Consider the following 17907-nt stretch of genomic DNA (forward strand, 5'->3'; position numbering starts at 1 on the left):
CCAAAGAAAGGCTACGATGCAAGCTGTAGTTCCCCGGACTGGATCAGCACGTGGAGAGTGCTGTGAAACATTGCCACATCTGCCCGGCAGTTGGCGTGGCCGATCCCCAGCGCCCATCATCACTGAGCCAATCCCCTTTGCCCCATGGCACAGAGCAAGTGTGGACTTTGGTAGATTACCTGATGGACGGCACATGCTAGTTGTCATTGACGATTTAAAAAAATACCCGTTGTGGAAATTCTGGATTCCACCACAACGGAACAAACCATCCCATGTCTAGAGAAGGTTATGGCTACTCATGGTCTCCTTCGGGAACTCCAAACAGATAATGGCCCTCCCTTCTCGAGCCTAGACATCAAGGAATATCTGGTCTCACATGTCATACGCCATCACAAGATTACTCCTCCCTGGCCTCAAGCGAATGGGAAGCAGAACGGTTCATGAGCACCCTGAAAAAAGTCCTGAGAAGAGTTGTGGCCAAGGGACACAACACTGAACGGGCGCTGTACGCTTTCCTACAGGAGTACAGGCTCACTCCTCACGCTACTACCAAGGTACCACAGAGCGCCCTATGCACGATCCGAATGGTGGGTGATACCATTCCCCACTGTGAAAACCCCTCTACCTTACAGGACCAAGTGGCTGACACCCTGCGCCAGTGCCACATCCACAACAACCGCATGTCCAGGAAAAAGCATGCCTGAGACAAAGACGTTGGAGTGGGCGACCAGGTGCTAGTCAAGAACTGACATCAAGGAGGAAAGTTCAAACTTCCCTTCGAATCAACATCATGGAATGTTTCAAAAGTCAGAGGGATCCTGGTTACTGCATGGAGAGGAGATGAGTCTATGACTAGAAATGTGTCATTCTTCAAACAATTCCGAACCCCAGCGCCACAGTCTGAAAGGCTAGAGAATGGGGTGCCGGACACCGCAATCACCATGGAGGATTGGGGGATGCCCTGGTCCCCTGTTGGACTCACCTGTGACTCCAGTGGGAATGCCAGGCCGGATGCGGAGCCAAGCTAGGCAAAGCAAGATTCCACAAGCCGAGGGAGGGAAGATCTCTCCTGATTAAACACATTGAAAACACCTAAGGAATTCCTCACCCCGAGGCATGGTTCGCGGAGGTATAATCTTCGGCCACACCCTAGGCCTTCCTCCAAAACGAGAGACTTTGTCTCAGGGGCCCAGGGACCCAGGTGCACTCCACTTTTGATTATCCAGCATCAGTGGGGGAGGGGGAGAGGAAAACAATATATATTTTTTTGTGTGTTTTGGTTTCTTTTAGTTTTCAGTTTTTCGTTTGGGGTAAAGATGGAATGTTATGTTGTGGGAAGTTGCATCCCGAGGGGCGGATCCCCACGACCAGGAGGTAGAGTTCCCCACCATGAGAGGTGACAATGGTCTGCCCCAGATGTAAGGAGCAAGTTAATTAAACCGGCCGGCAGCTTGGCATTAAAGGCCTGAACCGAAATGTAATCACCGAATCCTGTGTTTTATTTCCTGCAAAACAACAGCCATCTATATAGGAACCCGTCAGCGATTCATTCAGCATTGTTTTGCTGTAACGTCTTAACAAGGGATCATATCATGGAAAGGTGCATAAGGGATGCACGTGCCAATTTTTTTTTACGCATACTTTACTGACATCCGTTGCTCTTCTTTATGTCATGGAAGGCTGTCACTCTCTCTCGATGTTTAAATGCCACCTTTTTAGATTGCACTTGTGTAAAAATTCATTATCACATGTGATGACGTGGAATTGCACAAATAAAAAGTTTGTTTTCCACATAACCTCATTAGTGTGCCTGCGCCAAAACCTTTTGTGCCTTTGCTAGTACACAGGAACATGAATGAAAAATGTGTGTAATCTAGAAGCACAGTCTAAATACTCAGCCAGTAATACATTGTGCACATTTTTTGTGGGGCAAAAGGTACTGCTAAGACATACGATCGTTCGCAATTGTGCACCTTTCCATGACACAACCTCAGAACCAGAGTCAATATGAGCCATTAAGTAAAGTTGGGGGGGAGGAATTGAAAGTTTCATGCTGCTTCCTTGTAACACAGCCACTGTGATATCCCACATTTCTTTTAATAAAACCGTGTTTCACTCCGATGGGAAGTTTCTGTGTTCTGTATGTGGTAGCATTAGACTGCTTAGTGAAGAGGGGAGCATTACCAACACTGACACCAGACTTGTGTGGAAAACGCCAGTTTATTGGAAAACAGGTGCACTTATAACTTTGGCCTTTGCTTTACAAAACTATGTACCTCACTATTCAGCCAGTCACCTACCAAACTCACTCCCCTCACTCACCCCTTATACTTAGCCTTGCCATCTAGTACACCTTAAACTGTTCAAACTGTTTACACCCCTGGTCAAACTGTTTCCTATCATTAACTTCCTTCTAATGCAACATAACAATGAAATGCTGTTGTCCACCCCCCTTTCATTCTCAATTTGTACTGCCAGGTTTGCTATTTGTACATATTTGTATGCCATGTGACCTTGCCCTGCCTCTGCCACCAGAAAAAGGTGGCCTGCTCAACTTTTTCTGCTCCCCTCCCAAAAGCTCAATGCTCATTCAAGAGCTGCTTCAACCTTTCACGCGTATGCAGCAGGTATAGCTCCATGCCCATAAAGGATATGTGCACCCCATCACCATGAAAAACTCAACATCCTCATAATGCAGGCCTACGTGCTCCAAATAATCAATCCTCTTATCACTGCAAAAACCTGGCATCTCCTTGTTAATCTTTCTACGCGTCCGCTCGCTAGCCCCTGGTTATTTCGCTCCCCTCTAAGCCCTCAGTGGGACAAACCCAGTCCAAATGACATGGAAGCCACTCCACTGTCACTGAACCTCCATCAAGTCTTTTTCTTTGCTTTCACCACATCTTCACTACTAAATCATTCTCCCCCAGGTGGATTAACAGCAGGTCTGGACAATAACCTCTAGACTTGAATTTATCTAAGGCCAACAACAAGTCCTGCCACCTCATTCCCCCTTTTCCCTCCAAACGCACTCAATATCGTTCTCGGTCCAATACCAAGTTCCTTCCAAGGCTGCTTGTTCTCACCTGCTGCTGCGCCTATTTTATGAATAAAGCCCCACTACCCAAATAGAAATTAAGCTTGCGTTGGGGCCTGGGACAACACCTGTAAAGCAAATCACACTGTTAGGTGCTTCTGTGAGACCCCATGTCACCCTCGTTGCGCACGTACCACTGGTAGTAATCAGACCTCCACCGCCCAGTGAGCATAATCACTGTCCTACCCCACCCCTGCCTACTCGCCTCTGTGACCATGCTGATTCTAAAGGAATGCACACCAAAAATTTTGTATCCAAGCCAAGAGCTTTCAGGCATTTCCTCAGTACCACTAGCAACTGAAAGGTTACCTTCCTACCATTCCTATGCTGGAAAAAACCCTCCTGTCGCAGACCTACTCTGAGCCCTCAGCTGTTTTTGTAAGCTTTAGGGACATATCCCGGAAATTAATGTCCAAAACAGCAGTTCCTCTCTTTCCCCAACACTGATTGTGTGAAGACCTGCTACTATCCGTTTAAGCAGACCTAGAGTAACCTGTCTCCTAGGCATTCCCAACTGACCAAGCTCCCTGGCCCACCCTTCCAAAATTCTCTGCCCCAGCTGCCCGTCCGACAGCGTGTACCCCCATAATAATTTACTCAAAAAGGCATCCCCGCTAACTTACTCTCTCGATCAAACCCATTATAAACTGCACTACATCCTGCAACCTCTCCCAGGCCACCCCTGGCTCATTGCCCTTGATTGCAGAAATTCCTGCCATGCCAGCGCATAAGCGGTCCTTGTAGAAGGCACCAATGAATTCACCACCAAGAGAAGCATCCTCTGATGCCTATGATGCATAGCGCTGCCAGCATCACCGTCCTGACAAGCTCAGCGTCCGTGACCAACCTGTGGAACCTCTCCCACTGTGAATGAGACAAAACATCAGCAATGTCATTGTTCAGACCCGGCACATGTCTTGCCCTGAAGGAAATGTCATGGCGCAAGCAACCCAGCACAAACACCCTCAGCAGTTGCAGCACTTGTGGGTCCTTTGCAAACTGCCTGTTCACTACGTACACCACTGCCACATTATCCACCCTGAAAACCACTTTTGTGTGCTCCAGAAGCTGACCCCATACGCAGACCGCAATATGAGAGGAAACAGTTAAAAAATGGCTATACTTCTCCCCCCATGCTTCCATTATAAGGGCCACTGCTCTGCACACCACTTCCCTTGCCAGTAGATGCCAAAACCTGTCACGCCTCCCACATCAGAAAAAATGTGCGCATCCCACTCACATTCCTGCCACACTTGCAAAGTGATGTCATTGAAAGATTGTAGAACGATACGCCACATGCGCAAATCTTCTTTTGTCCCTGCGGAAAGTCTAACATGGTTGTGAGGTAGTCTGTTCCCAGCCAAAGCCAGCCCCAGTCACCAACAAAAGGTCCTTCCAGCCCTCACTACCCTGCAGGCAAAATTGAGGGGGCCCAGCAAAACCTGTATGTCTCTGATCATCACCGTTTGCTTGCGTAACATCTCAGACACCAGTGCCATCATGGCCATTCTTATGTCTTCTGGCAAATGGGCCGTCATTGTCTCCGAGTCCAACTCAATCCACAAAAACGTTAACGCTGTACTTGGTCCAACTGTCTTCTCCAGGGTCAGAGACACACCCAGGTCCCCCATGAGACTCTTGAATTGGCCCAGGAGCTCCTCACAATGGGCTGAACCTTCCGGAGATGCAAAAGATCATCCTAATAGTAGGTCACCGCCATTTGACTTGTGACTCTTATGAATAGCCATTGCAAAAATGTACTAAAGCATTCAAAAAGGGAGCAGGAAATGGAGCATCCCATTGGTAGTGCTTTGTCCAAATACCATGACCCGTCAAACTGGATGCCAAGGAGCTCAAAGTCATTAGGGTGCACCGGCAACAACTGAAAAGCAGACTTAGGGGCTGATTCTGACTGTGGCGGGCGGCACAGTCCCGCCGACAAATGACCGCACCGCGGTCAAAAGACCGCGGCGGCCATTCTCACATTTCCGCTGGGCCGGCGGGCGCTCTCCAAAAGAGCGCCCGCCGGCCCAGCGGAAATGCCCCTGCAACGAGGATGCCGGCTCTGAATCGAGCCGGCGGAGTTGCAGGGGTGCGACGGGTGCAGCTGCACCCGTCGCGTATTTCAGTGTCTGCTTTGCAGACACTGAAATACTATGCGGGGCCCTCTTACGGGGGCCCCTGCAGTGCCCATGCCATGGGCATGGGCACTGCAGGGGCCCCCAGGGGCCCCGTGGCACCCCCTACCGCCATCCTGTTCCTGGCGGGAGACCCGCCAGGAACAGGATGGCGGTAGGGGGTGTCAGAATCCCCATGGCGGCGGAGCGCGCTCCGCCGCCATGGAGGATTCCCCCGAGCAGCGGAAAGTCGGCGTGAGACTGCCGACTTTCCGCTTCTGACCGCGGCTGAACCGCCGCGGTCAGAATGCTCGAGGGAGCACCGCCAGCCTGTTGGCGGTGCTCCCGTGGTCGGTGACCCTGGCGGTCACCAGCCGCCAGGGTCAGAATGACTCCCTTAATGTCCATCTTTGTGCTCATCGCCGAGTCCCAGTGCCTCAACCATTCCAATCGCCACATCCACCGAGGCGTAGGAGACTCTCATCAATACCTCCGGAGTAAAATCGTTCACCAATGTGCCCTCCGGCCATGAAAGATGCTCAATTAGCAGGAACTGTCCAGTCTCTTTTGGGCACCATGCAAATAGGCGACACAATAGGGTTCTGCATCAGCCAGTCTGTAAAAGGACCTGCAACCTTCACCCACCTCCTTTTTGAGCTTGCTGCACACCACCTCCTCATGTCCCCTTACTGATCTCAGGTTCCCAGCCCAACGGCGCTCCCTCTGCCCTGTGTATCCCAAACAGAAGTCCCAGGTAAATTCCTTCAGCAACAAATCTGCGTCCCTCTTCCAATCATATTAGGCCACCCAAAAACGCAACCTCTCCAAGTTAATTGAAGTATGAGCCTTTTCTCCCCAGGACCTTGGGCTCCTCTCTCTCCCCCTTGGTGCTGGCTGCCATCCCTGCTGTGAACACTCACTATGTTGTGCCTGCCCCTGTCCTTTGGCACCTGGAGAGGAGTTATTGTTCCCATAGCAATGGACCAGTGCATACCTTCCTGCGCAGTTTGAGCACTCGTGTCGGAATTTAGAGTCCTCCTGAGTGCACATGTCCTTATTAAAGTTTCAGGATGTCCCAGGCTGGCCTGGCCACGTCCCTGGCGGTCCTGACTGTCCTTTCCCTGCTGACCCCATCCCTCTTCAGGTGGGACAGTCTTGAAAGGGCCAATACTTAATAGGGAGGCCACTGGCAGTAAAAATGGTCTTCCCGAATTTTATAGGGCCCATAGTGTGTTGCCAAAGGTCCAAGTCAATTCCTCCCAACTGCACTTCGGAGTCTCCTGCTGCCATGTGTGCCCGAAATTCCTCATAACCCCGTAAATAAGTTGCACCTTCAGGATGATATCCATGTACTTGAACAACACAACTGACCTTTCTGAGTACCGCTCACAGTATACACTAGTGAAAATTAGGAATGCCGCCGTCCAGTTCTCAATAGTGACCAGGACCTTGAGACACTTCACCAGCTCATACTCCTCCTCCTTAGACCCCTCTTTTGACCTCAATTCCCTATGGAGTTTCCACGTACTCCCCCTCCCATATTTTCCATGTTGCCAACCTAAGATGGGCCCCCAGAGGCTTTGCTCTGCCCATGTATGGCATCTTCTTCACTTTTTTCTCTTTACTCTCGACAGACTCCATAACCTCTGCTGTCTCTGTTGTTCTAACATTACTTATCTCCCCATCCTTAGTATCCCTGCTCGACGGAGAGGTCCCTTGATCTACCCCAGCCAGTTTTGTTAGCTGTTTTGTGCTACCTCCCGCCTGACTTCCTTCTTCTGTTGACATACCAACATCCGTCACATATATTCTTTTTAGGAGGTGGGCCTCCCCACCACAACCAACATCTTTGGCTTCAATAGCCACTGATACCATGTTATTGCCACTTGTAACCCCCTTACCTGGTGTCAAGGTCGGTGGCCGCTCTGGTGCCTTCCGCCTAACCAGCTGGGTCTTCTCCTTGGCCGTCCAACCACCTTCAGACCTCCCCATCGCACTAGATCCCTGCAACGACTTATAAGAAGTGTTATTGCTCCCCCTTACCTATTCCCCACCATAGCTGCTCCTCCCCCTTCACATCATCCTTGTCCCTGATCTCCACTTCCTCCACACTCTCCTCATCAAAGCCAAACCAGGTTTACCCCAGTTCATTTGAACCATACCAGGCGCCTCTACACCTGACACCTCCTCCTGGCCAACATCATGTAGCAATGTGACTTCCTCCTGTGGCTGGTGCCGAGGGGCCATATTGAGCCCTCTATGACATTCTGTTGCACCAGGACGCTACCTCTTCACAGCTGCTACACCGGCAGGTGCACGACCTTCACACACCCCAAAAAGGCGTCCTTGGCATGCCTCGACCAGGCGACCACCTTTCTTGACAACGACATCTGGCTGGGCGCTCATGGCCCTGCCTTCTCTTCCACTGAGGGTCACTAAGCTGTACTTGGCCTGCCTAGGTAACACCCCATCGACCACAACACCTCCTGCCAATGAGAAAACAGGTCTGGTGTGCTGGCGCCATCCATTTCTTGCCCTAAATATGGCCTCAGAACCCCTATTGGCCCTTCTCCAACGCTACCCCTCCTTCTGCCCCTGCTCTCTTCCGCCCAGCTCTGTAAATCCTCCAGCTGGGCTCCTGCCAGTCACACAACCCAAAACCTCCAACCCCTGGCAAGCACTACCAGTGGGTTTCCTGCCATATACCTTGGAGGGAGGTATGACCACTAGCAGCCTCTCTAATCCTCTGGTTGCAATATCACCTCCTTGCTCCTGTTCCCCTCCTTTTTCCCCATCACTCCATTTTAACATAGTGGGCCAGCAAGAAGACACTGGCTTCTCCCAACCCATATCAGCCCTGTCAGGTCCAACTACTTTCTCCTCTTGTCCCCTACCCCTCTCTCTAACCATCAAACTCACACTTGGAGTCCGCTCCTCCCCCACTACACCCTGTTATCCCCCAGCTCCTGGCTCTCCTCAACATCGCCTGTGATATCTATTATATCTTTCTCCCATATCCCTCTCCCTCCCACCCTGCCCTGCACATTCCCCTTTCCTCCACTGCTCTCCCAGCCTCCCCTTCTGTCAGCGCTGATGCCCGGGGCACCCCTCCCTCCCTCGCCTCAGCCCAATTATTTTGGGGACCTAGGCCTCTTCAAGGGCAAACGTGACTCACGACAACAAAGCCTGTGCATCAACACAGCTCTCCACTTGCACGCAGCGAGCTTTCCTCGCCGGCATCCCCAGCAAGCGGTGATGCTGCACGCCTTCCCTGTTCCTCAATGCCCTCAAGGGAGACTGCCCACCTCAAACATGGCGAACAGGCCAATACGCCCGCAGCCATGCCGCTCGCAGCTCTGCACACAAGCCGAAGGCCTGCCAACGCACCCTCCCTCATGATGTCCATCAAGCCTGCCTCCCTAGAAAGGCTGAGGGTCTGTTGCACTTTGTCCTTGGAAGACATCCTGTCAGGTCCGTGGTATGTTTTCCTGAGTATTATTTATTTATATATTTATTTTTCAATGGTGCTCAACTCGTGAGCCTACAAATAACCTGTCACTGGAAATACCTTTGAGGGAAAATCTTGGAAAATCTAAAACTGCCTAACCATCGCCCGCCATGTCACCTGCCTCAAAATGGTGCCCCACACCTAAAATGGCTCCTTAATATACTGAGGGCTATTGCATAGCCCAAATGTAGCTTAACCAGCCCAATGCAGTCTCTGACTGCACCACCTTCCCCAATCCTCCCAGAGGGGTAGGGGGAACTCCCTCCGGTTGGCGATCCCCCTGAAAACCCCATTGTACCCTTATGCATTCAAAAGATTGCTAAATGTGGATGCCCAATTGGCAGGTTTATTCTAGAATGGGCCAGAAGTGAGCTCTCACCTGATAGGGAATGTGAAATCTTAATGGTTACCGCAAGTGAAAACTCGCCTGGTCAGTACGGTTGTCATCCTTAAAGGCAGGCCTGAAGGACTCTGGGTTTGGATCACTTTTAAGTGATACCTTTTATTGTAATACACCTGCAGCCACCTTTCTTCCAAAGTTTATGATGTTGTTAAATAATAGGTACTCTGTGTGGAAGTGAACAAAGTTAGCCTTACTCAGAATGCTTAACTGCAAGTAGCCAGTAATGGGCACTCATGCTAAGAACATTTTAGGATAGAAGGGTTGGAGCTAACTGCACTTTGCTTACCCAGTTAATTCTGTGTGCCTTTGTTTGCAGGGCCATCATGTTAATCGGATACGAGGAAGAGCAGCCCCACACGCTCTTCATCAACGAAGTGGAGTCAGATGGCGGCGATCTGTTGAGCTGAGCGTGGGAGCGTGACGTGGCACTGTCCACTGTGCCTTATCATGCAGGAGCACACACGCTTACTAAGAAGCCACTCTAACTGTAGGCAGGAGTAGTTTATAAAATAGCCTGCAGAACACATACACTATAATTTGTAGGGTACAAAAAACATGCAGCTGAAAGGGGGTGACAAATGTTTAGAAGTGCTGATCATCCACTTTTAGTTAATAACACTTCTATTTTGTATGAAAGGGAGAATTGCATGGTTTAATCCTCATGTTTCCAATCTCCGGCAGCTTGGCAGCTCTAACTAAGCATACTATATTTTGTATTTTGAAGACAGTGTTAGTAATGGGAACATTGTTGTCTGCTTTTACTAAACAAACAGAAACGTTTTGACAAATGCAACTGTTTAAAACTTAGCTGGATGCTTAAAAATAGTGAACGTCTTAAAAAAAGAAGTGGGAGAAATAACCAAGTTACGCAGTATACAGGTAGCGTGATATCGCAGTGTGTGACATCACGGCGCGTAACCGCACACGGTGTCACAAGAAGTGGCATCACAGCCCATGACCACACAGGAAGTGACACAAAAAGTAACATCAGATCTTAAGACCTCACACATTCGTTTAGGAGGTCTATAAAGAATACATTTCAGTGCATTACAATATTTTAAAATGAGATTTTGCATCGAGGATGTGCCAAAAAAGTGACACAACCCTGAGGCAAAATCTGGGCCTCATTTTATCCATTTATTTTTTAAAAGCCTGTCACAAAGAAATAGGCCACAGGGAGACACATGGCAATAAATCTGTTCTGGTTAATTGGCTGCAAAGCCTTCAGTTTAAAATATTTTATAGGGTGAAGACTCCTGCTGTAGAGATCTTTGTGTGCCCTATAAATCTCAGGGAATATTAATAATGGTAAAATAAGTCTGGAGGTTAACGTATTTGCTGAAGAGATCTGTGTTTTGTATTGTCACAGTTTTGAATCAAAGCAGCATAGAGGGTTAAAATGTCTCCTGCAATATGTTTCCTCCAAAGCAGTACTTTAAATGGGCCGGTACTCTCCGGTACTGAGTACCGGCACTTTTTTATTTTGAGAGGGAGAGTACCGCCATATCTAAAAAAAAACGTAATACCTTTAATTGGAGAGTACCGGAACTTCTCAGAAACAAGCAGGTACTCTGGTACAGAGTACCTGCACTTCTATTTTTCCATTTAAAGCACTGCTCCAAAGCACATTCTGTAAAATGCAGATGGCAGATTTTTATTTTATGTAACTAGGTAACTGCTTTTAACATAGAAATCCTTTTGTTACTTGCAGCTCATAATTTGTAATCCTCCTGTATAGGACAGTGAGCTATGAAGGACATGTGCCTCCTGCACCTTGAAACCCCTCACTGCATTTTGTAACACATCCTGTACACTGATTTACCCACATGATTTATTGTCATTGTATAATGTGTACATGTGATGTAAAGTGCTCTGACACCCTACATTTGGATGGGAAACATCCCGAACCACGATCCGGAAGAACAAAGTCGTGAATAAAGAAAGTGGGACAATGTTCTTCGGGAACTTGGTTCTTCTGTGCTTGAATCACGCATGTACTGAACAACGCACATGTGTGGTTAAGGCACAGAAGAAGGGAGTCGGCTTCTGAGGAGGACGCGGTCAAGTAAGTGAGGCTGGGGCAGTTTTAGGGGCGGGGTGGGGGGGCAGGTTATTTTTAGTTTTTAGCAGCAGGGTTGGGGGGGTCAGGCTAGTTTAAGTTTTAGAAGGGGTGGGGGGCGCGGTAGTCAGGTAAGTGAGGCTGGTGCCTTTTTAGGGGTGGGGTGGGGGGGTTGGGGTATTTTTAGTTTTTAGGGTTGGGGTCAGAGTAGTTTAGGTTATAGGGGGGTGGGGAGTCACAGTAGTTTTAGGGGTGGGGTGGGGGGTCGGGTATTTTTAGTTTTTAGAGGTGGGGTTTTAGGGAGGGTCGCTGAAGTATTCAGGAGGGTGGGGAGTCAGGGTATTTTTAGTTTTTAGGGGTAGTATTAGGGGCGGGTGGGGGTTCGGGGTAGTTTAGGTTTTAGAGGGGTAGAGGTGTTGGGTAGTTTTAGGGTCGGGGTGGAGGGTCAAGGTATTTTTAGTGTTTAGGGGCTGGGTGAGGGGTCTGGGTAGTTTAGGTTTTAGGGGGGTCGCTGAAGTTTTCGGGGGTGGGAGTCAGGGTATTTTTAGTTTTTAGGGGTAGTTTTAGGGGCGGGTGGGGGTTCTGGGTAGTTTAGGTTTTGGAGGGGGGGTGTTGTGGTAGTTTTAGGTGCGGGGTGGGGGGTCGAGGTATTTTTAGTTTTATGGGGCTGGGTGAGGTGTCTGGGTAGTTTAGGTTTTAGGGGGTGGGGCTTTACGGTAGTTTTAGGGGCTGGGTGGGGGTGTTAGGATATTTTTAGTTTTTAGGGGTAGTTTTAGAGGTGAAGATGGGGGTTGGGGTAGTTTAGGTTTTAGGGGGTGGGGGTTGCGGTAGTTTTAGGGGCAGAAGGGGGGCGTCGGTTATTTTCTTTAGTTTTTAGGGGCGGGGGTCTGGGTAGTTTGTATTTTGGGGGGTGGGGGGTAGCGTTAGTTTTGGGGGGGTGGGGTCGGGGTATTTTTAGTTTTTAGGTGGGTGGAGGGTCGCTGTAGTTTTAGGGGCAGGGGTAGTTTAAGTTTTAGGGGTGGGAGTCGGGGTAGTGGGGTAGTGGTAGAATTGTTTTTTAGGGGAAGAGGTGGGGGTTGGGGTACGATTGTTTTAGGGGTGGGGGTCAGGGTGGGGGGGGTCGCATGATGGAACCATGCATGCCATTCCATGCATGCCTTTACAATGAAAAAACATTATCAAGGCATTTGTGGTAAAGGTATTCATGGTAACAATGTGGTCATTGTTCCGGCCGCTGGGTTTGGGTTTAGGCATGCGTGGTTCCAGCGTTCGTGGTTCCAATTTATATTCCATTTGGATTAGTAGCGTTATAGCACTATAAAAGAAATAAAACAAAATAGTGGTATTTAAATTGTTATTTTTGTAAATAAAGATAACAGACCAACACATTTGAAATTCTTACAGTGCTGGCATATGTCTTAAATACAGGGAATGAACAAAGTCAAAAGGTGCCTCTCTTACCTACTCGTGAAGTAACAAGCTGTGTGCTTTTGTTTCCCCGCCATTGCACTTGTGTGTGAGGCTCCCAGCAAGGGTACTCCAACAAAAGGAGGCCTGATGACGCTTTTCTTTAGCCTTGTTATGGACTCAGCTGGAAATGGATAAGCCTCCTCCCTGCCTGAATGTTGCTGCTCGTAAGGAAAGCAGACAACTTGAAGGGCACTGCTGAATGTGTCCCAGTTTCTCAATTATACTGGGACAAGTTTACCATATTTCTGTGGGGTCCAGCCTCTTGGCAGCGTATACTGTGTCCACCCTGTGGAAAAAGTGGGTGGGCACCATCTACCCACGTCTACCCTAGACTTGTGCCCTGTTTATAAAACATCTATTTATTTACAGACAGTCAGGTTCAGACATATTTTGTGCACCATAGTCAAACTGACATGTGAATAAAATGTTATCTGATGCCACATAAGGTACGTCCAGTTTTACAGACTCAGGTTCTGTGAATATGTATGGGTGCAGATGGAGAAAAAAAACAGGCGACTCGATTTTCCACAGTCTTGTATGGGTTGGAAGTTTGAAGTTCTCAATGTAGGGATTGCTGGCAACACCCAAAAACATTTTGAATAATAACAAACATTGGGGGTTATTACAACTTTGGAGGAGGTGTTAATCCGTCCCAAATGTGACGGATATACCACCAGCCGTATTACGAGTTCCATAGGATATAATGGATTCGTAATACGGCTGGTGGTATATCCGTCACTTTAACGTCACTTTTGGGACGGATTAACACCTCCTCCAAAGTTGTAATAACTCCCATTGACAGTTATTTTCCTATCTAAATGCACATCTAACTTTAGTTGTAAAAAATATTGGTGTTAAGTGCACAATTCAGGTGGGAAAGTGTCACATATAGATGTTGGAGTAGGGAGTTTAATTATGAAAATGGCCCACAAACATGTGGGTTGTACAGAATGTCATTATTTGTCAGGAGTACAAGCGACACCGACTGCGACTGCTATTCCCACTGTGGCAAAAATAACCTTGTGGGAGTCATTCTTCAAAGAATACATTGTCAAAATGTGATTGAAGGATGGGCACCTGTGTTATGAAACCAAAAACAAAAAAAAGGTGCCAAGTTCAAAGCAGAAAAAGTGCCAGTTTCCAAACACACCACTAATTTACTTAGCAAATAGGCAGACAATTGACAGTGCTTATTCACATGAGGGTACACTAGTGTCAGAAAGCAGAACAAGTACAGCATAAGCATCTGATAATTCAATTTATGACATGCCATTGAACATAAATGGGCCTAAGCAAAAATTAATTTGAAGAAAATGCGCATTGTGACATTTCATACTAAAGTGTAATATCCAAATGCTATGTTATTTTTACATTTCTGTTGCTTCATATTATTGATACTTTTGATCATGGCTACTTCACATCATGCGCTCATGGAATGATACCATGTATATTTTTAGATATCAGGGTTGTACCCAGGGCCCCACCATGTCCATGCTCTTTGTTAACATGAAATATTGTATAAGAAATGTTTTTATTCTTAAATGCTTTTATATTATCTTGTTATATGCACTTTTATGGTTGTTTTAAACTGAAATAAAGTTATAGATGATGATGATGAGAGCGTGTGCTCTTGTTCTGCTTAAATACCTGTGTTTCTAAGTAACACACATAAAAGAGAAGCATGGCGTGAGCCATGTGTCTAGATGTGCAGCAAGCAATATGCTATGTATTTCCATTATTCAAGTATGGCCAGCATGACTCACTCAAGGATTTGCCTCTTGTGAATCAGTGGACAACATGCCTCACACATAATAAATAGCAAATTAAGCTTTTTGTGCACGATATATGTTGGCAAGTCTGCACATAGCCAGGGCTGGTCTAGGTCAAAGCATGTGTCGGTGATTGCTAAAGGCCCTTCTGGTAAGGGGCGTGAGAGTGGGTACATCAAGTAAAACGTAACTGCTACTGACAAAACATCCTTGCAGCAACATGCAACATGCAATCATTATGTGTGTATAGTACTTGTTTATATGCTTTCATTGCACAAAATGCAGAGGCATAAAAACTCATAATTCCTAGGGTCCGAAATTATACAGCATGAAATTATGTGGCATTATGGAACACATCATTTGGTGATATTATATTGACCCATTGCACCTTGACCTTTTTTTTACTTAAATCTGTAAAATATGCCGCAAATTATGTGCCACGTCATGTTAAATTACATTTTGGGAGCTTTTATTGCACAAAAACGAGTGGTCCAAAAATACCCGTATTTCATAGGGAAGTATTTAACAGTTTCCTGTGAAATATAAATTACCTCATCATAATGTTCCCAAACAACTGTGTAGAGCCTGACCATTGTCAGCGCCACTAGGATTATTTAGCAAAGTTATCTAAATAATGCAACAAAAAGGCAAATGATGTGCGACATTCTATGGCAGTATAACTTTCATTCATTTGAGCTAGAAATTTTTTTTTTTAATGAAATCCGCAAAATATACAATTCATGTGGCAAATGCAGATAATCTGTAACTATGTGATAAAGTTTACAGCCACAGAATCACATAAACCCACTGGCACTCACTAGTGTCTTGCCGATAATTTATTAATGAAAGTCAAATTCAAGATTCTGATTTCAATCTGTACCTGTTAGTTGTAGTTTTAAGAAAACAGCCTTTGCAAACTAACTACCCTTAAATAAATGTGTAATATTAAAAATACATACTAGGTAACAAGTAATATTGCCATCTTGGGGTTCTGGTGAAATTTACAAACCACTCAGCCTTCAGATTTATGGCTTATATTGCTGCCAGAACACTTCAATGACAATGATAGTATGGATTGGTTAACTTTTATGATGTTATGACATGGTTTTCAGCAACCATCATAGAGCCTCTGCATTCTATCTCAGTTCCATCATTTCTCAATGCATCCATCATGTATCTCATTTACAGGTTTTTGATGCAGTGAATGGTACAGTGACAGAATGCCTCTAGTGGGCATCTCAGGATGTCAAAATATCATGTTTCAATATTGCACTATGCATGTGTCTCTATAATTGGTTAGACAGCTATGTGTGTGTGTGTATATATATATATATATGTGTGTGTATATATATATACAGTATATATATATATATATATATATATATTCTCCACCAAATGACACAAGGTCAACACGGCACACACAGGAATCCTTGTGTTTGATGTTTATTCTTACAGCAGAAACAAGTAACCCAAACACCACCAACGCGTTTCAACCACCAAGGTCTTGATCACGGTCGAATACGAAATGGATTAAGAGTTTAAATCTTGCCTGGAAACAAAAAGACATTCAGAACAGTAATTTAAAGGGCACGACCTGTAATTAACATGGTGAAGTGCAATATGGTTTTTTTCATCTGAATTTGAAAGTGAGAGACGTGCTGTAGCCAAATACTTTGTGAAGTTTAAATGGAAAAGAAAATGGGAATGGCATTTAGAAAAGCGCAGACTTTCACAAGGATGAGGAAATGTTCAAAACAAAAAAGCACATTATCATACTATTCAAAATGAAACGTTCGTGATGAAGAGAGGAGAAGTGTCTTAATTGTTCCCAGGTGTGGGAATCTTTTGGACTAACAATCCCAGAATGCCTAGTATAAATCAGGGTGACAAGAGAAAAATGGAGAGAGAAGACGAATACCACTTGGAAGAACACATTCTGTCGAAACGCGTTGTGGTGTCTGTGGAACAGCTTTCTTTAAGTGAATAAATTAACTGCAATGATTTCAGCCTCCAGGAGTGCAGCGTCTTCTTTGATGGTTATTTCTGAGGGTGTTGGTCTTTACCCTAACGCTGCACCGGCAGGGAGGCACGTCGCTATTTTGGATCAAGTGTTTGTGGATATATATATATATCTATATATCTATCTATCTATATATATATATATATATATATATATATATACATATAGGGACGCGAATGCTCTACGAACTCTCCCGATCTTGTGCTGAGATCTTATTGGCTGCCCACACTTCAACAAGGAAGTGTTGGCAGCCATGTTGGGACTCGGATTCAGCTGAGTTCCAGAAAAAAGGAATAAAAAACAAAAGGGGCCAGGGTAGGGACACCCTGACCCCTTAGCTCTGCTGCTGGGGTCCGAGAGGGACTCCCCTAGACCTAAAAACATTGTAAAAACTTTTTTGCTGTGATTCGTAGCAGATTCAGCTAAAATGAAAAAAAAACAAGTGTTGTTTAACTGTAGCTCTCCCCTAAGGTAACAATAACTTGCGCCCTCGCTTTGCACTTCTAATTACCCCACAAATTACAGCACTCATTACATCTTTGATAACATCAGTGTAATATTTGCATTAACTTTAATGGCTGAATTTCAGTGTTTTTTATTTTAAACATTAAAACTGACATTTTCACCTCACTATAACATCAGTTTAACCTTTGGTCTTTCAGTGACTTTCTCGGGTCCCACGGGACTGAAGCGGCCAATGGGGAAAAAACACCCTCAACCAATTAGATCACTCTATTATTTGACATTGCATGTCTGGGACTCCTGTGAACCCAACTGTCCAGATATCTACAACTTTTGACCCTAAATTTCCCCAAAATTACTGAATGGAGTCACACCACATCACAAAAAGCACATTTTCTGGGTAAAGATCTAGCTTTCTGCCAAATTTGGTGTTATTCCATTAAGTCGTTTTAGTTGTAGGGCTGTTCAAAAATCCTCTTGAAAATTGCATGGAGAAATTGTGTTTTGGGATCTCCCCCCTCCCTCCTTTTTCTTGTCAGCCGCAGCCTGATGAATCACCTAGAAACTTTCCAGGCGGGAACTGAAGTGGATTAACGTTTTTGGGACATTTTCAGGAAGATTCAAGAAACAGCACCAAAATTATTAGCTAACTAAAAAATGTATTTCCTATGGTAATTAAGTTCTAACTGTAACTATGCAGTGGTGAGTGCCACTGTGTAAGATGTATATTCCTATACCTATATATTCACTGAAAAAATAAAGGTTTTAATCGAAATTGTACTGCAAATATTATATTGATATTATAAGTGACATTATCAGAGGTGTCATAAGTGCCGTAATTTGTGGGATAGTTTGCAGTGCATGGCGAGGACTCGAGTTATAGTTACCTTAGGGCACGAGTTATAGTTACTTGAGATAACTCTGGGTTCTGGGTTTAAGTGATGCAGGTGCAGTCCTTGTCACCTGGACAAGAGGGCAGCAGGTCAGCACAGCAGGACAACT

General features: G+C 46.0%; 1 protein-coding gene across 1 annotated transcript in view; it reads left to right on the plus strand.

The window, feature by feature from the left end:
- LOC138248538 (lysosomal proton-coupled steroid conjugate and bile acid symporter SLC46A3-like) overlaps window positions 1-11199 on the plus strand; it is a 253168-nt gene extending 241969 nt beyond the window's left edge. Inside the window, exon 6 of the mRNA XM_069202202.1 lies at window positions 9442-11199. Coding sequence (XP_069058303.1) covers window positions 9442-9532 — 91 coding nt within the window. The 3' untranslated portion in view covers window positions 9533-11199. The remainder of the gene's footprint in view (window positions 1-9441) is intronic.
- The last annotated feature ends 6708 nt before the right edge of the window (window positions 11200-17907 follow it).

This window comes from Pleurodeles waltl, chromosome 8 (assembly GCF_031143425.1).
Source record: "Pleurodeles waltl isolate 20211129_DDA chromosome 8, aPleWal1.hap1.20221129, whole genome shotgun sequence".
In the NCBI taxonomy this organism is placed as follows: domain Eukaryota; kingdom Metazoa; phylum Chordata; class Amphibia; order Caudata; family Salamandridae; genus Pleurodeles; species Pleurodeles waltl.